Consider the following 24,811-nt stretch of genomic DNA (forward strand, 5'->3'; position numbering starts at 1 on the left):
AAGCTCTCTTTCTTTTTTCTATCTCTTTTTACCACTCGCTCCCTCTCTCCCCTTCTATTTTTCTCCGCTCCCCCCTCCCTCGCGGAGCTGGGGGGGTGGGGGGGCCTGAAGTGGTTGTCTGGGGAGAAATTGCCTCTGTCTTTTTTTTTTTGCAGGGCCTGAACAGTAATATAGCATGTGTCAGGGAATAGAAAACAAGGGCCCTAAAAAATATGCAGCGAGAAGCAAACTGGTGGGAATGGATGGGTGAGCCCCCGGCCGGGCCCCCGGCCCCTAACCGAGGAAGGAAGTGTCTCTATTAGCGATGCGTTTCCCTGCATCCCCCCATCCCATCCCACCCCCCCGCAACCTGCTTATTTTGTCTCTCCCTCCCTGTTAGTACGTTTTCCTGCCTGATTTTCACACCATAAGCTCTTTGGTATATGGGAGACATGCATACACATGGATTAAAGTTCTCAGTTGCCACAAATGTCATTTGTATTCCATAGAAACCGAAATGTCTTCTATGGAAGCATGTTCAGCCTGAAAATCATCCGGCTATTTTCGGTTATTCGTTATTTTAAGATTATTTGACGTGGTCAAACTAGCGATATTCAGAACCATGATCTTCCATTTAACCCTAATGGTCTTGTATATTTCGTAAAAGCAAAGGTTAAAGCGTCAGTCTTCAATTTCTGTATGTGCAGTAGAACTGCAGGAATATCATTACCAAAACATCATAACTTTTCATATTGTGCTAATAGTTTAGCAAACACAGTGCCAGTGTGTGGGGCTGATTTGAACAATGTTTCACAAATCACAGACCAGGACTAATAAGTAGGCCTAAGTATTATTTAGGCTTATTGTCGGCATCAACCAGAGCGCAGGAGTCTATCCCTGTTTCGCAATGTGCTAGACTCCTGTTGGGGAGATGGATTGCTGAGGTGGAGTGCAACAAACACCTACCATCAGCTCCCAGTACTTAACGCACGACTTGCCACATTCCAAGCAGTGCTACTCATACGCTGAGTTAGCGGTGCCCAGGATCGAACCTATGATGTAGTCGAAAGGCGAGTGCTCTACCCGCTACCCGCTATACCCGCAACTCATACAAAATCTTCATATTGTAATGATTCACTTCTCCGAAATGCTGGTTCTCTGTCTCTCTCACTCTTTCTCTCTCTCTGCATATACAGTGTGTAAAGAGGGCCGGTATGGCCGGGGGCCAGGTCCGGATGCCCGTGGTGATCACACCAGTGCGAGCTCAAGGTGAGGTGATTGTTAATATACACAGTGTCCTACTTCGCATCAGATAGAGCAAGGCATTAAACTCCACCTGGGGTTCCATACTCCGTGTAGCTCAACGGGTAGAGGATTAGCACTGACACTATACCAGGGTTAACGATCCCTGTTAACCCAGTAGAGTCACACTGGTCTCTCTGTTCAGACACGAGTCTTCCTACCTAGATCCACTGGGAGTGATAATCATGTCTGCCCACTGTTATGTTTATCTGAGACACTGTTTGCTTAGGCACGTTTCTTTATCTCTGCAGGACTAGTGTTTAAGTAAAGTTAAAACAAATACACGTCGCTAAATATCCAAGTCTTCAGGCGTCCTGACCAGACAGTGTAAACAAGGCAGCAGAATCGGGGAGAGAGAACAGGTGCCTTTTCTGTTCTGGTTCGGAAAGCGTTTCTCAAACATTTACACTCCCAACGCACTGACGCTCTATTCACAAAAACCCTTCCCAACAGAAGCCCACAAAATATCGTTTGTCTCCCCAAGAGAGAACTGCAAACTCTCAGGTTTTGTGTGTTTTTTGGTGTGTGTGTGTGTGTGTGTGTGTGTGTGTGTGTGTGTGTGTGTGTGTGTGTGTGTGTGTGTGTGTGTGTGTGTGTGTGTGTGTGTGTGTGTGTGTGTGTGTGTGTGTGTGTGTACGAGCGTCGACTGTGCGTGTGTGTGTGTGTGTGTGTACGAGCGTCGACTGTGTGTGTATGTATGTGTGTGTGTGTGTGTGTGTGTGTACGAGCGTCGACTGTGTGTTTATGTGTGTGTGTGTGTGTGTGTGTGTGTACGAGCGTCGACTGCGTGTATGCGTGATCGGAGGCGCATACAGAATTTGCTCTGGCCCTTCTTCCACCGCAGATCGCCCGCAGTCAAAGATCTCTAGGAGGTTGTTTTATGCCTGTAAATTGCAATGCGGGGATAGTTCTAAAAATACTTCCTCCGTGCCTCTCGGGCCAGGAACATGCCTGTTAAAATCAAGTTTAAATTCACCCTGGCAGCTCGCCGCGTTCCTCGTCCAGAAAAACGTGTCTCGGAGCAGGACAGAAGACGAGTTTGGGGAGTTTGTGAGGAGTCGGCGAAGTGCAGTAGTATTGACAGAAGAACGTATACACAAAGCGGTGAAGTGCAGTAGTATTGACAGAACAGTCCATATGCAGTGAGACACAGACAGGTGTATTTCTCACAAGTCACAGACAGAAGGCGATTTGACATTCAATGAGAATATCACTGCTTTGCTGACTTTTGTTTTGTGTAGCTCCTTTTTCCTTTCTTTCTTTCTTTCTTTCTTTCTTTGAACTTTGCTCATAAATCTTCCTTTCCCTTCACAGGCACAGGGGGGAAAGCAGGTACCATCCAAGCAGGCAGAAGTCCCGCAGGCCTGGCTGTTCAGGTCTCTGGGAATCAGAAAAACAAGCTCAATGACCCTGGAGGCGGTTCATTCAGGTGCCTCCTCTCCTCTCCTCTCCTCTCTCCTCCATACACACAATGCCATGGTACTGCATAAAGCCACCACATGGGGGGAGCATTTCACTAAGATCTCCTCACACATGACTACGGGCTACTCTCTCAGCTAGGGCCATGAGTGTTCATCTGGTCGCCTGCCTGGCTGCCTGGTTGGCTGGCTGGGTGAGCTGCAGCGTTCCTTTCCTCGGTGCCCATCACATAGCAACACACAGACCTTTGCCAGCCAATAGATCACTCTCTCACACACTCAGCGGGCCCTGCTCGTGTCAGTGTCACAACTCATTGGCGAGATTGCTAATGAGCTAAATCTCAATTTGGAAATAAGGTAATTGTATCCAGATGGTCGGAAGCGCTGGAATGCGGCACTGAAAATACCTTTCGGAAAAGTCAAACATACGGCATTTTGCCCGAGGCCCCCCCAATCTCTTTCTGTCTTTCTGTCTCAGTTCTCGTTCTTACAGTACTTCATCTGGTTTTTTTTGGCTGTGTGTGTGTGTGTGTGTGTGTGTGTGTGTGTGTGTGTGTGTGTGTGTGTGTGTGTGTGTGTGTGTGTGTGTGTGTGTGTGTGTGTGTGTGTGTGTGTGTGTGTGTGTGTGTGTGTGTGTGTGTGTGTGTGTGTGTGTGTGTGTGTGTGTGTGTGTGTGTGTGTGTGTGTGTGTGCCATACCATATCGTCGCTGTCTGGCAGAAACCTCCTATCTCTCCATATTCTAACTTTTCTTTTTTTCTTTTTTTTCTTTTTCTTTTTGTAAATGAACGCCCTAGTAATAGTTGATCATAGTACAGCATCACACAAAAGCATGAAAAGTAGCAGATCCACAAGTGATGTGTTTGAGCTTGTAGATCTGCTTCATTTGCTTTTTTTTTTCATTAGAATCCTGAAAAGTAACTGTTGTTGTTTCCATATGTAGGCTTATGAGTATATTGCATGTATATCTGCATCCGTGTGTGTGTGTGTGTGTGTGTGTGTGTGTGTGTGTGTGTGTGTGTGTGTGTGTGTGTGTGTGTGTGTGTGTGTGTGTGTGTGTGTGTGTGTGTGTGTGTGTGTGTGTGTGTGCATTCAATAGGTGCATGTACACGTGTGTCTACATGTATGCATGTCGGCGTGTCTACACATCCGCATGTGTACAAACGCAAATTGACAGAAGCATAGATTTTGGGATGGCCCCCTGTGTGACCAGGGCAGGGCCCCCCTAACCGTAGCAGTCTGGGTCACACCCTGGGCCAACGGGTTCATAGTAATGGCCTTGTGTCTCCTGAGGGGAAATGCAGCGCCCTGCGGCCCTGATTGATAAACCAATAAATCTTTAGTGAGCGTTGGTAATTAAGCTGTCAGGGCCTGCTTGTTACTGACGACCTTTTCCCCCTGCAGTGAAACACGCAGCAGCCCTCCACACTCTCACATACGCACGCACGCACGCACGCACGCACGCACGCACGCACGCACGCACGCACAAACGCACGCACGCACGCACGCACGCACAGACACGCACCAACAAACGCAGTGGTCCTAGTTGTGTATAAGGCCCCCAAAATACCCTCTATCCACTGCTGAAATGCAACAGCCAGTAATATATACAGTAAGAGTACATACAGTAAGAGTATGTTTAAGAGTTGGTGTACTGTTAATCCTCTCCTGACACTCAGGTGATACATTATTACACGTGGGGTCATCGAACACTGTAAAAAAATAAAAAGAAGAAATGATGCATTAGATCAGTGGTTCTCAATCTGTGGGTCGGGACCCCCCTGGGGTCTGAATAGTATTCATATCACAGAGGTTTCACTCTCTCCACTGCTATCTGCCCACCTACACCTACATGTAGGTTGTAGTAAGTAAATAGTAAATATTCTCAATATCCTTGAGCCATTTACTCACCAATTGGAGACTTGGCTAGGACCTCTGCATGATGCCAGGGGGTGGATGATACAATACTATACATATCAAAAACAGGAATTGGAAAAATCCCAAAAACGTAGCACATCCCAAATTCGAAAATCAATGGAGGACAAAGTATTCACATTTCTTATTTTGTATTGGCACATACCAATAAACAAACCATTACGTGTTTCGGCAAAGAGCCTTCATCAGAGCATTGGCCTAGTTTCAGTATCAAGTCATTGCAGTAGAGAAACTACCAGCAATGGCAAAAACAACAATGTTCCAACATATGTGGTTGGTGTTAATGTTCCCATTCTGTTAGGCAGTGTCATGTACTGTTTATGGTTCTGCTGTGTGTTTGCTCACCTGGGGATATGAGCATGTTGGAACCCAGCCAGCCCAGGGTTGCAGGGTGATCCATAGGCTGCTATTGTCTCCAAATATCCAGAGAGCTGCAATCATGCAGTGTATGAATTCATGCTGGACCAGCATTGTGCAGAGAAGATCTATTATGCTTAACTCTTTGAGTGCCAGGTATTAACCATTTAATTCATCCTCCAGTGCCAGTGTTTTCAGCCACAGCAGGCACGATGTGCCCAGGATGTAAACAAAGCGGGAGTCAGAGTCTTTATTCACACAGAGAGAAAAATAAAAAACTGTGACCATTGCTTCATGAGTTAGGGGCCGTGGAAAAGAGCTTGTTTTGACCAAAAACACAATAAAAGCGTGACTCGTTCTCTCGTAGCCTACGGCTTTTATTGGGGAAAATCGGTTTGAGAGAAAGGTTCCCGATTGAGGGTTCCGGCCTGAAGACTACAAAAGAATGACTACAACGTAACGATATCATCCGCTCCCGACCGGATCATGAACCCGAAAAGGAATGCTGCCCAGGCTACCTCCCCACTATTGGTGTGCGCTCCTACCTCTTTGTTAGGGCAGTGGTGCTGACTGATTCTGCTGAGAGATTAGAAAAGGCTAAATGTGTTGGAACCTGCTGAGTGTATCCCTCCCTGGAGGATGAACCCTGGCCTCTCCTCTAGTGCCACCCTCAGGCCAAAATGTCACATTGCACAGAGATGTCATCACAGTGTATTTGGCAGATTGAACGATGAACCCTATTTGATTTTGGTGAGCATGTGGCCTTTCCCCTAGTGTCACCCATATGCCATTAATTACCTGTAGCTTTTTAAATGTGGTGCCTCTAGTATAGCTGGGATTTTATAATCTTAGTTTTAAAATAAAGGAAAGAAGAACTTCACCTATGTTCAGCATATCATCATATAATTGGACCTCACTGATGTTCATTATGATATTGTACCATTTTTGTCTACTAATGTCTCAGAGGAGGGCTGTGGACGTTCAGAAATCCGCCTACCAGTGACATCATCAGTAGGCAGGTTTGGTCATTTCAAAACGAGATTTCAAAGGTTTTATTGTATCTTTTATGAATGGGAGAACAATGGCTTACATGCTTGCATGCTAACTTTCCAGGAATAGAAAGCCTGTCGTTTCTATTACAGTAGCTTGGATTCCCCTTCAATTATGTCACAGTGAGGGTGGGGGTCCCCAGTTAAAATATGACTGTTTTAGGGGGGGGGGGGGGGGGGGGGGGGGTGGTTGGTCACGGCCTGAAAAGGTTGGGAACCACCGAGCTGACTAAGTGACTATCATATGAATGAGTTAAACAGTGTCGTCAGTGAAGCCTGTTTAGTTTTCAGTGTGGTCCTGTGTCTGGATCTGGGTGGTACTGACACACTGAGCCAGTCCCAGTTGTCCAGCTGTAACACACAGGCGCACGCACGTGTGTGTGTGTGTGTGTGTGTGTGTGTGTGTGTGTGTGTGTGTGTGTGTGTGTGTTTCCACGCCCGTCTGTGCATTCACGGTGCATGTGCACACGCAAGCATTGAGTATGTCTGTCTGCCTGCTTGGCCGTGTCGGTGCTCATGCCTTTATATGCTGGTGCATGTGCCTGTCTGCGTGTGTGCGTGTGTGCGTGTGTGCGTGCGTGCGTACAGTTTACAGTACTGAGTGAAAGCAGCTGTCTCCGTGCCCACTGCCCCCACCCTCGGCTGTCTCTGTAAACAGCCGACATCCTGTAGCTGTAATCACTGGCCAGGCAGCCTCAGCCCTCTGCCCTCTGCCAGCCCCCTGAGCCCCTCAAATCTTAACGTTACTCTTCATAACCCAGCCCAGTCCTCTGATAACTAGGAGCATGATGCCCCTCCATGCTGCACCTGCCGGGCCAGCCAGTCACACACAGGGTGGTCACACATAATATTAATATTGTCTTTTCAGTGTGCCACACATGCACCGACACGCAACTAAGTATAAATCAGGCATTATACAATGCACGCACGCACGCACACACTCACGCACGCACACACGCATGAACACACACGTGCACAATGGATACTTTATTAAATTATTACACACACGCGCGCACGTCGCATACACACACACACACACCCAACGTCAGCCCTTTCCTAATTATAAGCCTAAATCTGAAAGTTATTTTGAGGGGCGCTAGCCCCTCCTATATCCAGTTTTTAGCGTGCGTGCAAACACAAACTTTGTCCTAACACATTAAATGCCATTGATAATGAATGTCCAGTTTTGAGTGTTTGTGTAAACACAACACAAACATTAAAAGCTGGACGATTGCTGGTGATTGTGCCAGAATGAGATGATGTATGATGATAAGAGCGCCTCTCACTTCACACGGGTGTGATTCTTCTCACTAGAAAGCAACCATTTCTCGTCAAATTTTAGTATACTTTTGGAGACATCTGGCCTACACAAGTGTAGGAATACAAACACACACACACACACACACACATACTATACATGCAACATGCACAGATGCCGTGAAACACAGCATGCAGAGGAGCGTGCGTACTGCGTACACATGAATATGCAGGAGTGCACACATACATACTAATGTATACGCGTACAATATGTATACACATTCAAAGAGGGGGGAAGCATTTTTAAGTGGTGCAACCACTTCCTTAAGTGACTATGTGTGTGGGTGGCTGGGTGGCTGGGTGGCTGGGTATGAGCACGAAAATAGCATGGTTGTTTCTCACCACCTGTGCGCAACCTAACACACACACAAACACACACGCACATATTAACTGTATATATGGTGATTTCAGGTGTACCAGTACAGCACAGTAGAGGGTACAGTAGAGGGACCGCCACATGGTAACTCTGTCATTTCTCAACCGTTTCGGACGTGGGGCGGATCGCCGGAATCGGGCCGGCATCCTGGGTGCGTTCCTGTGGGTCTGGACAATGGCGTGTTGACCAGATAATCTTACTAGTTGCAAAGATTTACCAAAATGGGGCTTGTTGCAGGGTTTAACCAGATGAGCTGCTATAGTGTCGATATTGCAGACATGTCACACATAATAGTTGGACATTTGGCGAAAATAGACAAAAATGTGGTGAAAACGCAATCGCTTATATAGGGCCCTCCGACAACTTTTGCTAGTCAATTACAATGTCATGTCACCCCTGTGATCATGTGTTAATAATTTGGAGGGGATTTATCTCCCCAAAAATATTTTTTCTGCAACAAATGGTTACATTTTTTGCATTTGCGGCACACCCTATGGGTGAAAATGGAAAAACTTTTAGCTCTGTGTTGATTAAACCACCCGTGACATTTTTTGCAAAATAGGCCCCTCCCACTAACTTCGGAAGCCAAACATTTTGATTTTACGACTTTCAAGAGTTCAAGAGTTATATGGAAAAACATAAAGTGGGCTGTTATAGCGCCACCATGAGGCTGACTGATGTAATTCCTTTTCAATAATTTTTTGTAATTATTATGAACCTCCCCCAAGTCTTGTAAATATAGCGCTTACGGTGTCGAAGGGAAAAATACTTGAATTGGAGCCTTAATTCTTCTTCGATCTTCCCATTATAAATCTATGGAGAATTAATTAATTAATATCAATTAAACTATACAACGGATATCTTAGCAAAATGCAAGCACAAGATTCCCGAAGAAGCTGGTCGATTTGACATATGGCTTGAGTGTGTGCGGCCAAAACTGTGGGAGGAGTAGCGTGCCAAAGTATTTACAATTTCAATTATAAGGCCCTGTTAAGGCCCTGTTAGGGCAACCGAACAAATAACAGATCTACCACACAGCCCACGCAACGTGGATCAGCTATTGTCTCCGAAGAGATTCGGTGTAGAGTGGAAATAAGAGGGGGTCAAGTGCAGACCCCTTGGGAACCCCGTTTAATGAAGTATATAGGGTTTAAAGCCTCATTTATACTTGGTCGCACGTTGGTGTTGCATGCCGTAAATAGCAGGTAGCTCGTAGACGAGCTTGTAGATTTGCTATTTACTGAACACGACACCGGCACATAACTAAGTATAACTGAGGCTTTAGTGGTTAACGTGCATGCCTTTCCCTCCGCCATTTTGAATGCGTGAGCCACCCAGAGCAGGCCCTTCCCTTCCTGATGTCTTTCAGGGGACTAGAGCCCTCTCCAGTGGTCCTTGTCTCCCAGCAAGGGAACAGTGTGACTACATGGCCTGGCTGTTAGTCACAGGCACGTGGTGAGGAGACCCCCGTCTGGGCGCACAGGCCTCGCTCCAGGGGGCCTGGAAGGAGGTAGGGGTACGGAGGAGAGATGGGGGGGATCTGAGCCTCTCGCATGCACGGATTGCCCTGCAACCCTCCCCCTCTTCTGTCCATCCGTCTATCCACACACACCCGCAGCCTCTGCTCTAAATGGCACAGCCCAAGCCACCCCCACCCCACCACCACCCATGGCGTGTGCCCTCGCCGGAATGCAAGCTTGATATGGAAAACGACATGCATATGTATTCGCGCCGGCCCCTCCGGGCGCCGTATCCCAGAGCCAACCCAAACTAATCATTGGGAGGCTTCTCTCTCTTCTTTCCACCAGCAGTGGAAGGCTAATTACATCTCGGCTTTATTAGCGTGGAGGTATAGTCTGGAATATTTTGCATTTTCATATCTCATTCCCTCCGTTTAATGTCAGAGCTGTCTTTGGCATTTTCATTTGATTTGAGCTTTGGCGATCCCCAAACCAGCTCAGGAAGCCCTTACCACCCAAAGAACAAGGAAAACACTGTCATTTGTCATACAATTACAGTACCTACACTATTACATACCATTTCCGATTTCATTATTACCCATACTAATGGGTGTATGTATATCTCCCAACAGACACCACTCTAGAGGCTCTGGACAGGGCCCGTGCCCAGGCTCTGGACAGGGCCCGTTCCCAGGCTCTGGACAGGGCCCAAATGAGCCAATTGATCAGACCTAATCACCCCTAGATCTCTATACATACATATCATGCATACCATGCATACCATACATGTATGGTATATATGGTATGCATGTATATATACATGCATACCATATATACCATACATACATACATACCATGCATACCATACATACGCAGCCGACCACAGTACTTGCATGCTCTGCTTGCGCAAGTAATGACCAGACGTACCTTAGTTACGTCATCAGCCAATCCCTGATTGGCCGAGTGACGCCATCGACATACGCAGCCGATTACAGTACTTGTGCGCTCTGCTCGCGCAAGTAATAACTGGGTGGGGCATACATTTCCAACTTGCATCGTTTCAAGTAGGCCAGTGCCCAACGGGCACCACTCTAGTTGAATTAATAACTTAGAGTAGGTTCAGGGTAATAGCTTGGTTAGCTAGATCTCTTTTCTAACTAAATAGCCACATGCATTTCTTTTCCACCCCCTAATGCTACGCTACGGTCTGTAGCTCTCTAAATCGTGCAAATGGCAGTGTCATTTTTATTCTGAAGGCATGTTCATAAAGGTCTGGTGGATATGCACAGGGTCAAGGTATCCACGAGGAAGTGACAGTGACAGGTTTGCATGCTTGCAGCGTGACTTGGAGGGGACAGCAAGCATAATCCCACCTATCCATGGTTGCGTCGTTGGGTAGATTAACTCTGAACGAGGCATAATTAGCAGTAGCACTGGAGGAGAGAGGAGATGAGAGGTGGACTTGTACGGTGGTTCACAGAGCTAATCGTCTTTGTCAACCTCCTGCCGTGCCGTGTCAAGTTTCATATTAGGCTTATACCGTGGCCTTGTACTGAGCAGCGATAAGGCCACGGCGTGGTGGGTGTGTGTGTGCGTGCGGTGCTGGCACCTTGAGTTCTTTCACACACACACACACACACACACACACACACACACACACACACACACACACACAGGAACACATAAACAGACACACACAGAAACACACTGTCGGAAAAGACGGTGGCATAAACACAAAATGACTGTGGAGTTTGAGCCTGTAAGGGGATGAGAGGCCACGCTGTGTGTGTTCTGTGGGTTCTTTGTTCTCTGTTGTCAGCGCTATACTCAGAGGTTCCTCTGCTGGGCCCAGGCCCTGTTAGCAGAACACGTCAACACTCAGGCTTTATTCAGGTCAGACCCAGACCGCCAGGGATGTAATAAATGGGCAGGAACTTTTTTTTATTTAGTTTGAGGGCCATGGGTGCAGTGACATATTGAACACGTTATGCCTCGAGTGACACCGGCCGCTCCGCCACATGGTACATGGACCCACACAGCAACGGGACCATAATATGCACTTAAACCACCAGACCACCTGGCGTCCCTGTTTTGAGCATGTCGTTATACAGATGCAACATTTAAGAATTTCAAAGGGCCTGCCATTGGAAAGTCAGGGTCCAATCAGTGGGAAATGCAACCGTTTTCATGGAGAAATACACTTGCCAGGTGTGAAATGGTCTCAATTCAAACAAAGGCTAATCAGGCTTGAATAGCGAGGAAAACTGTGACTTTTCAGGGAAAGATCTGGGAAATGTTCAGTTGTCTTATCTGTTGGTGAAACTTTGTTCAATTCTTTAAAAGATGGTCACATGTTCAACACAAGCGATGCCACTCAAAGTTTTTGGCTGGGGATCCCTGGAAATGCTTTGGCCATGTCTCGCTGTACCCTGCTGTACAGTACTGTATAATATTCTTTAGGCGACACCCTTATATGGCAAGGTATAAAATGGGGCTTATGTTGTAAAGAAAAGTTAGCACACAATATGTCCTGTTGACATGAAACTATAATTATCATTCTACAGACTAAACACCTCTAAAGACCTACAATGATAAATCAGTAGTTCTGAAACTTTTTTGTGCCAAGGACCCCCACATTGATATATAGCGCTTTGAGCTTGCATATCTGCTATTTCTGAATAGCCAACACAAGTCTTAAATGACACAGATGTTTTCCCAGATTTTAATGGGTTAAATAACAATAAAAGTATGCCGATTGACCATGAATATTTTATAACGTTAACTCTTTAGTTTCTGTGTACTTGTTGAGTTCAGTGGGTATAGATGAGTTCCGCTCTGCAGACTGCTGTCCAAACCACCTATTTGTAGATGTTCAGTCAACTAAATCTAAACATCTTGTTTTGTATATTTGTTAGCCTTTCATGATGTTAGCTATGACATCATGACCACCCAACTAAACATTGGCACTCTTGTCTGTTTCTGCAGTCAGCAGAAAGAAAGAAAGAAAGAAAGAAAGAAAGAAAGAAAGAAATATGAAGAAATAGCACAAATGTGTTTTACTACACAATGACAGTCAGGAATGCAATGTATACTGACTGTCATTGTGTTGCTAAACATATTATATGTTAACTTATAACACATTATATTTCTTTGCCATGGCACTGGTTTAACCCATTTTGGGGCGGGAACCCCTTTTGGTGTTAGCATTATGTTATGCTTTAACTATTGAAAAATAGCAGATCTACAAGCTCATAGCGCGCCACCGAGTGGCGCGCTACGAGCTTGTAGGTCTGCTATTTTTTTTAAACCGAAGAGCGACTGACATAGAAACATAGCTTTTTCAGAAAACTGTCAGGATGTAGAAGACATTTTTAGAATCTGATCTCAGGTCAGAATGGGTTAAGACCCGAGGCAGATTCTACAAATGCCTTCTAAATTGGTAGTTCTCACACTTTAAATATTTTTCAAAAAATGTTATCTAAAATATCAGATGTACAAGCTAAGCTTGCATCAACTGACGCACTGTGAGCGTCACGCCGACTCACGCAGGTCGGTGGTGTTTTTGGGAGGGGAAGTTCCTACAAAATGTGAAGTAAGACATTCTTGTCACACAAATAAAAGGTTTCAATTAAATAATTACTCCAAAATCATGCACTTTACTTTGCATGCACCCGCGTATACAGATTTCCATATAAACAGTGAATCGAAGTTGTTTGTCCGACATTATGGCATTTGTTTTCACTAAGTATGCGTTTTCAGAGTACTCAGTACAGTACCCATTATCATCATAGTACTTAGAGGCCATTCTATGGCGTCGGCACTATGTTGTAATATTAACGACATCAGGTACTGTATCTCCATCTTGGTCATTCATTTATAACGAAGGAAGGAAGGATTTACAAAAATAAAAAAATATTATAAAAGTTTCCAAACATTTTCGATATTTTTCAAAAATAGCAGATGTACAAGCTTGCTTGCGCTGTGAGCTTGTGGATCTGCTATTTGTGAATAGCCAACACATACATGGATAAAGTGGTTTATCCATCCATCCATCTATGAAACTTTCCTCTTCTACCCCAGATGCTGACATTTTTTTTTACCATTGAGCTAATAGAGCCTGCCTTCTTGCTCAAGGGGATAAATGTAATCTTGACCCTCAGGTCAAAATTTATGTCAGATCCTGTGTCTATGAGACATGACCTTTGACACAACCTATTGTCTCAAATTTCCAATAGATGAGCGGCGGGGTCAAACATTCCCATGATAGTCAATTTGATTCTGTATTTCACATTCACAGTTCATTCCAGAGGGTAGGAGTGTTTTGTATTTCACTGACTCTTGTTTATTTTTTATTTGTATTTTTTCTCAGGGATGATGATGACATCAATGACGTTGCGTCCATGGCCGGGGTGAACCTGAACGAGGAGAACGCTCGCATCCTGGCCACCAACTCAGAGCTGGTGGGAACACACATCCGCTCCTGCAAAGACGAGGCCTTCCTCCACCCGGGCCTGCTCCACCGGCGCATCCTGGAAACAGGTGAAACAAACATAGATAGACGAGGCCTTCCTCCACCCGGGCCTGCTCCACCGGCGCATCCTGGAAACAGGTGAAACAAACATAGATAGACGAGGCCTTCCTCCACCCGGGCCTGCTCCACCGGCGCATCCTTGAAACAGGTGAAACAAACATAGATAGACGAGGCCTTCCTCCACCCGGGCCAGCTCCACCTGCGCATCCTGGAAACAGGTGAAACAAACATAGATAGACGAGGCCTTCCTCCACCCGGGCCAGCTCCACCTGCGCATCCTGGAAACAGGTGAAACAAACATAGATAGACGAGGCCTTCCTCCACCCGGGCCAGCTCCACCTGCGCATCCTGGAAACAGGTGAAACAAACATAGATAGACGAGGCCTTCCTCCACCCGGGCCAGCTCCACCTGCGCATCCTGGAAACAGGTGAAACAAACATAGATAGACGAGGCCTTCCTCCACCCGGGCCAGCTCCACCTGCGCATCCTGGAAACAGGTGAAACAAACATAGATAGACGAGGCCTTCCTCCACCCGGGCCAGCTCCACCTGCGCATCCTGGAAACAGGTGAAACAAACATAGATAGACGAGGCCTTCCTCCACCCGGGCCAGCTCCACCTGCGCATCCTGGAAACAGGTGAAACAAACATAGATAGACGAGGCCTTCCTCCACCCGGGCCAGCTCCACCTGCGCATCCTGGAAACAGGTGAAACAAACATAGATAGACGAGGCCTTCCTCCACCCGGGCCAGCTCCACCTGCGCATCCTGGAAACAGGTGAAACAAACATAGATCGTCGCCGTGGGCAGAAACCTCTTATCTCCATATTTTTGGTTGGTAAATTAATGCCCTACTTACCGTCACACATAAGCGTCAAAAGCGTTTGAGCTTGTACAATCTGCTACTTTTTATATTTTTTCATTTGAATCCTGTAAAGTAAGTTTTGGACATAATGGTTTATGAGACGATATAGCGCTGTCAGGAATATCTGTTGAGGTGCTGAATTGTCTACTATGCATTGCTCACATTTGGAGATACATTGTGATCTTTATTATTATTATTTTTTTCAAAGATTACCTTTTGGCTTTTGTGCCTTTATTGATAGTTACAGTGAAGACGGACAGGAAAGAGGGAGAGAGAGAAGGGGAGAGACATGCAGCAAAGGTCGTCATGAACGGGACTCGAACATGCAATGCACTGCCAGGCCAGAGCCTATGTGTCATACACCCGGCCTGGACCACTAGGCCAGCGGGCGCCCCACATTGTGATCTTGCAGATCTGTTAATTTCTGCGAAGAGATTTGGTGTAGAGGGGGGAAAAAGGAGTGGTCTAGATAGTATAGAGCCGCGAGGGACCCCTGCCAACAAAGTCTATTGGGTTTAAGTGGTTTAGAAAGGACCTTACTTAAGTTGTTTTTTTTAATTACCAGACCACCCTGAGTGTGTGATGAAGTAAGCATCTTTTGTCTTTACAATATCACACCGTTGTTGCCTTTGCATTTGTAGTGCCATGAGTAAAGACTGCTTTATTTATTTTTACCCCCTCCTTCAGCGAGGCCAAGACTTTTCTCTTGTTTGGCCTCCGTTTGTTTTCCTCTTTTTGATACACAGTTCTTCACCTCTTTTAATGAATTCTTCAGTGGCTGTCTGAACTGGCTGGACCCCAGGCATGCACATAAATACTTTATGGGCCTTGTCGTTTGAAGGTTGCATGTCAGATTGTCCTGTGATCTAAAATAAACCGTTTTAGAGGATGAGATTTCAGTTCTATTTTGTCTTCTCAATGGAACTGGCACACGGCTATCGTAACAGTGTTCTGTGCTGCTAATCAATAGAAAGAAAAAATCAAAGAGTCAAGCTGTCTCACATGGGGGCCACTCATGTGATAATGTCTTTATTAGCCTCCTTACTGCTAGCAGTGAGAGGATAAACTTAAGTACTCCATGTTCTTTGTTATCGCTAGCCCATTGACCCCTGCCAAGACCTCACTAGAGCTGCTACTATTTTCTTAGTGATTATTCTATGGATAATTGTGTTGATTAGTCGAATAATATCAAAATACAGCGTAAGTGGTTACACTTACCCTGTATTTTCTTTCATCATACAAAAAATACATACACAAATTAAAATATGTGTCACAGGAAAAAAATATTATAAGTATATTAGCTAATTGTTTACCCCGATTCGTTTGATAACTTTTGCCACTCTTGACCTCAGTCTTTAGAGTTTAGACCATCCTGCAGACCTTGGATGGAATGAATTTAACGTAATTCAGTGTATTTTATATATATATATATATATATAAAATAAAATAAAAGAGGTCGCTCAGCATGACGCAGAGCAGGAGGCAGGGGCGCCCCCTGCTGGTCTAGTGGCAGCAGCGTAGCTGTGTTGTGTCAGTGATGTGTTGGAGCCACGCTCCCAGCTGACAGCCGTCCAGGGAGGCTCTCCCCAGCCTGCCAGCTCCGCTCTCACTCAGCCTCACACACTGCTTCGTCCTGGGCTGCTCCGCCTCTGCATCCACCCATTAAGACCCCGGGCATATTCTGCAAAATGCCTTCTAAATCCTAATGGATTTCTGAAGAACCTATGTCGCTATATGTATCGTTGCTGTCGGGCAGAAACCCGTATGTCCATATTTTATTTTTATTTTTATTTTATTGTTTTCGTAAATTAACTCCAAACTTGATCACACCACCCCAGCCTCATACAAAAGCTTCAAAAGTATCAGGCACGTGCACACGCGCACACACACACACACACACACACACACACACACGCGCACGCACACATGCACGCACACACACACACACACACACACACACACACACACACACACACACACACACACACACACACACACACACACACAGTTAGACTCAGATTCAGAGTGAGGGCGAAATGGAAATAGTGACCGACTATGACATTCACTTGTTTCTGGTCTGTTCTGCCCCCCTCCTTTGACCTCTGCCCTCTGCTGCCCCCGCTGGTAGGTAGGTAGGTAGGTAGGTAGGTAGGTAGGTAGGTAGGTAGGTAGGTAGGTAGGTAGGTAGGTGCCGGTAGGTGGACACCAGAGTTGGATAATGTGGCCTTGTGACCTTTAGGCTCGTCATGCATTAGTTCTATCTGTACATGGTTTGCCTGTCTGTTTATCTCTCTCTCTCTCTCTCTCTCTCTCTCTCTCTCTCTCTCTCTCTCTCTCTCTCTCTCTCTCTCTCTCTCTCTCTCTCTCTATCTCTCTCTCTCACTCTCTCTCTATTTCCTCACCTAACTTTCCCCCCTCACCACTGCAGTCTTTTATTCATAACCCTTCCTCATCTTCGCTCCACTTTCCCTCCATTCTCTGTCTTCTGGTCTCTGTCTGTTTTCCTCACCTATCTTTTGTATTTATTTATCTCCCCTCCTTTTCCCATCCTCAATACCCCCCCCCATGGTCCCCCCCTCCCCCCACACACACACCAGCCCCTCCCTCTATACCCATAATCCTTCAGGCTTGTCCTTGAGCTGAGGGGGGCAGTTTCATTTGTAGGAACGACAAACAGACAGAGTCCCCCCTGACCAGCGGGGACCAGCACACACGCACAGCTGGGGCTCTCTAGAATAGCCCCTCAAAGTAAATGATAGTCCACTGCTACCTCAAAGGGCTAACTCTACTGAGACACACACACACACACACACACACACACACACACACACACACACACACACACACACACACTCGCACGCACACATAGACGCACGCATGCACGCACATGTATAGACGTGCAAACATACCTGTAGACACACAGTTGTACACACAGAGGTGCGTGCACAAACACAGACACAGGCGCACCACACAACCACTCACATACAAGCACGTATGTTTGCAAGCGTGTGCACGCACGCACACACGCACGCACGCACGCACGCACGCACGCACGCACGCACGCACGCACGCACACACAAACACACACACACACACACACACATGCACAGACAACTCCAAAGAGACTGTTGTGCAGTGCAGTGAGTTGTCTTGCCTTGCCGCACACGAGGGGCAGTTGGATGAGGCTAACTTTAGTCAAAAATAAAGCACTGGTCCAGATGGCTGAGAGTGGATGATAAATGGCTCTCTCCCGGTCCTGGCCATATGCCATGTGCTCGCCGTGTCACAGGTTCAAATCCAGCTCATAAACCCTGTCACACACCTCCACGTTCCCAGTTTTTTCTTCTCTGGACCAATATGGACACGTTTTCCCAAATCACAAGAGGGTTCAGTATTTCATAGATGGGAGAGAAAAAAATATTCATAGTGCAGGTGCAAGGTAGAGACTCTCTGCAGTAAAACGTTTATCTGTATATATTTTTTACATTATTTTCCTTTAACAAATAAGTCATATTTTAGATTAGCATGAATCGATTACTTTATTGCTTCATTGACTAAGTATAGAGCCCTAGAGCTCTATACTTGGCCCCCCTCCTTTTCCCTCCCTGTACACACGATCTATGGGTATACAAGCTCACAACCCATTATTTTCACTGAATACATTTGCCTATTATATGATGACATGCCCATTATAGAGACACCAGGGTTCGACTGGTTAATATTACAGCCATTATTTGGCACAACACATTACAATGTAATGCCATGAAAATAATGCTACAACTTTAATTCTAATAAAGTTCATGAATTCTATGACAGTCTCTTGGACTCAATGTGGTAAATTGTAACGGCCTTTTTCGCTGCGAGCCAAGGCTTTTTCCTCTTCTGTCTCTCCCTCAAGTTTTTTCTAAAATAATCGGCTAAATATCGTATTTTTCAGCAAGCAGATGTAGATATTTGGAAGGTTTACCTTTTGACTTCGCTGCAGACAGACCCAGAGAATTTTCCTTTCTTCATATTTTCACACTAATTATCCCGGATAACAGGATTCATTGAGAGCCTTTCAAGATGTGAGATGGCGAGAAGTATGAGAAGTATATATATTGTGCGGCTGATTTAAATAATTGGTGTGGTTTACGTAAAAGGGCTGCCAGGGATAAAATTATGTTAATGGCATATTTAAAAGGAAGGTTTTAAAAAACAGACGGAAAACCTCACCATGTCTGTCCTCCTATTCCATGTGACTTCAGAGGGGGTTTTGGCTCCGAGGAAAGCGATGTTATCCTCAAAGTGGAGATGGTCAATGATGTTTACACACACACATGAAAGGCATTTAGCAGGACCACGGCAACAGAGCAACATGCTGGCGTTTTGCTGGAAACTGTACCAAGTATTCAAACAAATTAACTTCCCTGTGATCTGTCCTGTATTCTGGGATTTTAATTGCATGTAGTAATTTATTTTTCTTTCTTCTGTGTATGGGTGTATATCTGTGTGTGTGTGTGTGTGTGTGTGTGTGTGTGTGTGTGTGTGTGTGTGTGTGTGTGTGTGTGTGTGTGTGTGTGTGTGTGTGTGTGTGTGTGTGTGTGTGCGCGTGCGTGCGTGCGTGCGTGCGTGCGTGCGTGCGTGCGTGCCCTCTGTGGTTGACAGCTAAGAAGTTTGGAGTGACTGAGGTCCCCATGGAAGCGGTGACGTTCATCGCCCATGCCACCCAGTCTCGCCTCCGCACTGTGGTGGAGAAGGTCTCTACCATAGCACAGCACAGGCTGGATTCCTGTAAGGTAAGCATGCACACACACGTGCACACACACACACACACACACACACACACACACACACACACACACACACACACACACACACACCCTAACCCCATGGAAACGTCATGTAAAATCAAATTGACATGACGACCCCAATCAACTAGTTTCATGTCTAGCATTTATCCTTAATTGTTGACTGTGTCAGGAACATGAGTGTGTGTGTGTGTGTGTGTGTGTGTGTGTGTGTGTGTGCGTGCGTGCGTGCGTGCGTGCGTGCGTGCGTGTGTGCGTGCGTGCGTGCGTGCGTGCGTGCGTGCGTGCGTGCGTGCGTGCGTGCGTGCGTGCGTGCGTGCGTGCGTGCGTGCGTGCGTGTCCTCTATCTGCATTTACCCATCCCATAACTACTAGGAGCAGTGCAGAGCAGCCATTCTCAGGGAGCAATTAGGGATTAAGAGTCTTGCTCAAGGGCACACATCGACACATTGCTGGGCTGTCCTGGAATTGTACCTAGGACAACCAATGGCTGCCCAGGCGGGCTCACTAACCACTCAGCGATGGTCCACTGGCACCTAACTTTCTCTATATGAGTGGTAGAATACAAATACAGCAAAACAGATGCACAGCAGCGAGACAGATCGGACTCTGAGCTAACAGCAACCAGCTGACTTGACATTTCCAATGTCTTTCTTTATCAATAAGCTATAATGATTATAAATTGGCACAGCAGCCAGTTAATTCTGTACATGATCCATGTCCCAGCTCCGAACAACTAAATCATCATTTATTTTCCAGTTGATAAACATGGTCAATGTTATCCTGTTTATCCATTGTCCCGAGTTTGTAATTTGTTGTTGTTTGGAGATTGAAACCTCTGGCTAGGCTTGCGATCACGGGGACAAATACATTTTTCAAAAAGCATCGGGTTGATGTCTGAACAGCTACAGCTTCTTAAAGTTTTCAGTCTCCAGTGGCGAGTTTATATCTTATTTTGTTTAGATAAATAACCACGTTTCATTGGTTTCCATTGAAATTTAGAAGAACCCAGCCTCGGATTGTCCCATAACATAAAACTAAACAGAGAAATACGGAACTTTAAAAAAGAAAAAACTTTGAATAGGTGTTTTCTTTCCTGACGGAAAGAGAGAGGGAGGGGGAGGGAGATGAGCGATGCTACTACCACTGTCCCCCGTCTCCTTTTGCACACTCCTGCCCCCCCCCCACCCTCCTTTTTGCGGTTTTGTAAATGAGGCGTGTGAGAGGCGTGAAGCCATCTCGTCTCTCTGAAGCCACTCTGTTGACATCAGCGGAAAAAGACAGATAGAGAAAGAGACACTGCTGTGGTGTCGGTGGCCCTGAAAAGGAGAAAGCAGGGTTTTTCTTTTTCAACGGCGGCAGCTATGGCAGGAGTGCAGTCTCAGCGGCAGAACAAAGCGCGAGGGGAGGATGAGAGAGAAAGAGAGAGAGAGAGCACTGGCGACGAGACCCCCTTGATCTGTGTTCCCTCTCGTGTGCGGTGCTACTTGCGCTGACACACACACACACACACACACTGAGGCAGAGATAGGATCTGCGATACTGTGACTGATAGCAAGAAAAGTAAAACACGAGAGGGAGAACGGAGATGCTTTGGAGATTTCCTGACACATATGCACGCCGCTCACATAGAGTTCATGAAATAAACAATTATCCTATTAACATTTTGATGACCCATATACTTTGTTTTCCCAACTAAACTTAACTTGTCGCTATATGTCTTTCCAATGAGACGAGAGATACTCAACACATAAAGTGATACGTTTGTGTAAATAAAGTGCAAGTTAAACACAAAGCTCATGTTGTCGCGCTAGCGCATTGTTCAAGATATATGCATATGGAAGCAATTCTCCTACTACAGTAAAGACGGAAGAAATATCTTCGACTGACATTCTAAGATGCAGGCTATTATATGTTAGGCGGTAATTCAGGCCAGTTAGCCAGATAACGGGTAATTATGTTAGCTAACTGTCTGAAAGCCTTTTTTTCAATGTCACAGGGAAGCTATGCTGCGTTATTAGACTGTCTTGTAAATCGTCTCTGTCTCTGGAAAAAAACATATACAGTTAACGTTTATTTTTATTTAATAAATAATGTGTTTATGTTTGTGTGCGTGCGTGCGTGCGTGCGTGCGTGCGTGCGTGCGTGCGTGCGTGCGTGCGTGCGTGCGTGCGTGCGTGCGTGCGTGCGTGCCTGCATGTGTGTGAATCTGCATGTCTGTGGTTAATGGAAGGAATATTAGATATGGAGGGTGGCAGTGATAACACCAGCAGCATTCCAATCAACGATTGTTCCCTCTGTGGTGAAAGCCTTGGACAATAATGTCCAAAACTGTTCGTTTTCAGGATTCAACTAAAGAAATGGCATAAGTAGCAGGCAGTACAAACTTGGAAAGTGGCGTGAAGATTTGATACTTTAGTGAGACCCTGTAGTATGATCAAGTAGGCCATTAATTCACAAAAGAAAACACAAAAAGTAAAAAATATGGAGATAAGAGGTTTCTCTTATTTTCTTTGCCACTTTGTTCATGCATTATTTCTTTTCTTTTCTTTTCTTTTCTTTTCTTTTCTTTTCTTTTCTTTTCTTTTCTTTTCTTTTCTTTTCTTGTCACACTGTACATTTCACACACACACACAGACACGCACGCTGTGTGTGTGTGTGTGTGTGTGTGTGTGTGTGTGTGTGCGTGCGTGCGTGCGTGCGTGCGTGCGTGCGTGCGTGCGTGCGTGCGTGCGTGCGTGCGTGCGTGCGTGCGTGCGTGTGTGTGTGATATATTTCTTCTCACCTCTGTGTGTGTGTGTGTGTGTGTGTGTGTGTGTGTGTGTGTGTGTGTGTGTGTGTCAGGATGAAGAGTGGTATGAGCAGTCTGCAGATGTCCGCTCCCAGGTCAAGTTCTTTGAACAGCTGGAGAGAATAGAGAAACAGAGGAAAGATGAACAAGAGAGAGAAATCCTGTTGAAGGCTGCTAAAGTAAGTTAGTGGCACCCCCGCCACCCTGTTCTGTTCCTCGTGTGTGTGTGTGTGTGTGTGTGTGTGTGTGTGCGTGCGTGCGTGCGTGCGTGCGTGCGTGCGTGCGTGCGTGCGTGCGTGCGTGCGTGCGTGCGTGCGTGTGCATGTTTGCTTGCATGTGTGTGTTTTAGCAAATGTTTGCCTGTATGTGTGTGTGTTTTTGTTTATGTTTGCTTGCTTGCGTGTGTGTGTGTGCATGTGCGCATGTGCGTGTGCGCACGCGTGCGTGCGTGTGTGTGTGTGTGTGGTGTGTGCGCATCCGTGTGTTCATGCGTGCGCGCGCGCGTGTGTCTCACCGGTACAGAGTGCAGTATATGTGTGTATTTTAGTTTGTGTGTGTGTGTTTGTGTGTCGCTCTGACAGATGAATTGGAGTGTGACACCAGTGGATGGACTGACCTTAGTGTGTCCTCGCGGGCTCCAGGCCTCAGGCCTCTCATGTCCTGCCTCTGTCCCTGCACACGCGCACACACGCACGCACACACGCATGCACGCACGCACGCACGCACGCATGCACGCACACACGCACACGCACACACACAGTCCCACAACACAATCCTCTCCAAAACAGGGCAGGGACAAAGAGAAGTCTTGACACCTTAAACCACATGAAAATGTGTTAAAATAGAACCTTGTACATATTTATAGATATCTGCCTATCTCTGTCAGAAAGTAAAATAGGAAGATTTTCACTCTCACTGAGCATTAGTGACAGTGATTGTATTGTCTCCACCAGACCGAAGGCATGGGGAGAGGGTATTTTTTGCACTCTGTCTGTCCGTCCGTCCGTGTGTGTGTGCGTGCGTGCGTGCGTGCGTGCGTGCGTGCGTGCGTCCGTCCGTTACCAGCTAATCTCCGGCACCGTTAACCCGGTCGATACCACATTTTGCACGCACACTCCCTAGATGACAACGATGAACCTCTGCCCCAAATTTTCCAGAACGGCCACCAATTTTGAAAAACATTTTTTTTTGCTATTACTCCTCCAGATTCTGTCCAAAAAACCCGCAAATCGTTACACACTATCTCTATAGTCATGTGTTCAAGACGGATCTGTCAGATATTTCATATTCCATCCTAATAGAGCACCGAAGTCCTGACGTCACTGTCAGTAGAGGGCGTCAATCCACAGGTTCGTCTACTTTTTATTTGCATTGTAATCTCCATAGGGGGATTTTAGATCGCCTCATATAAGAACTGTGTTTGAAGCATCGACTGAAGGTGGAAATGTACAAATATACCCAAAGAGTAACAAAAAAACGAGTGAAACAACCCAGAGACTACATTTCCGGTATAGGCGGGTGGCTGCATCTGCCCGTCGCACAACAGAAACTGAATGTTAATTACCTTTATTTTTATTTTTATTTTATTGATATTTAAAGGGGAGGCGTCCAAAGGCGTCCTGTGGCATGGAATGAGTTGTTAATGTCTCGTGGTTAGTACGAGTCGAGTCACCACCAACTGAGCTTACGTCAACGAGGAATCTCAGGAATGCAATGTGTTGACAGCTGGGCGTGACGTATATTAGCAGCGACATTGCCTTCATATGTAGTTTCAAGGCTTTTGCGGCCACATTAATTCCATTTTCTCCAGAAACTGGCTGTATCAAATATGAATGGACATCATTAACGACGCACAGCCACTCCCCTGACAGAAAGGCCGGGGTGGTCGGTTTATTTTTCAAACACAGTTCTTATATAAGCGACCTAAAATCGCCCTATGGGGATCTCAATGCAACTAAAAAAATACATGAACCTGTGTATTGGCGCCCTCTACTGAAAGTGACGTCAGACTTCGGTGCTCTATTGGCTAAGTTCATGGCAGGATTGGCCGTTTTGAACAAAACGCCTGAAATCATGAACACAGTGTGCAATTTACGTGAAATCTTTCACAGACTTTCCTACTAGGCTGAGGAATATATCCCACCCTTTTGCACATTGGCCTGTTATAGCACCACCAACAGGTGGATTTTTGCAAAACACATTTTTGGAACAAAATGCCTCAAATCATCCAATGGATGGCATCCAAGGCGTAAGAATAAATGGCACGCTTTTCACATTGGCCTATTATAGCGCCACCAGGAGGCCACAACCTGACCTGCCCTGGTGGAGACCTGTTTTATTGTGATGTCCAAATGGATTAGTGGTCGTGACATCACTGTCCACAGGCAAATCAGAGCACTTTTTGAGGCTTCAGACCACAGAAATTCCACTTAATCGTTCTTTTGGATGCAATTGAGGTCAGAAGACCTAGAAAAGGTCACCAGACCTTTAAAGGTTTAGGGAAACGGAAATGGTGGGTATTTTATTTTGAAGTTTCAGACGGTTTCAACTTGAAACACCGCTCTGAAGTTTCTGAACCAATCAGAGCGTTGCATCCCTTCAGGTGATGGGACGGTAGCTAGGGACGGTAGCTATGCTATACG

The 24,811-nt window shown here is 46.0% G+C and overlaps 1 protein-coding gene across 1 annotated transcript in view; it reads left to right on the forward strand.

Annotated features, from left to right (window-relative positions):
* LOC306920730 (transcription initiation factor TFIID subunit 4) overlaps positions 1 to 24,811 on the forward strand; it is a gene marked incomplete at its 3' end in the record, with an annotated part of 119,229 nt that overhangs the window by 30,800 nt on the left and 63,618 nt on the right. The window contains exons 7-11 of the mRNA XM_079497579.1: positions 1,176 to 1,248; positions 2,596 to 2,710; positions 13,562 to 13,731; positions 19,236 to 19,366; positions 22,223 to 22,348. Of these exons, the coding sequence (XP_079353705.1) occupies positions 1,176 to 1,248; positions 2,596 to 2,710; positions 13,562 to 13,731; positions 19,236 to 19,366; positions 22,223 to 22,348 (615 nt within the window). The remainder of the gene's footprint in view (positions 1 to 1,175; positions 1,249 to 2,595; positions 2,711 to 13,561; positions 13,732 to 19,235; positions 19,367 to 22,222; positions 22,349 to 24,811) is intronic.

The sequence above is a fragment of the Electrona antarctica genome (genome assembly GCF_951216825.1).
Source record: "Electrona antarctica genome assembly, chromosome: 3".
Taxonomy (NCBI): Eukaryota; Metazoa; Chordata; class Actinopteri; order Myctophiformes; family Myctophidae; genus Electrona; species Electrona antarctica.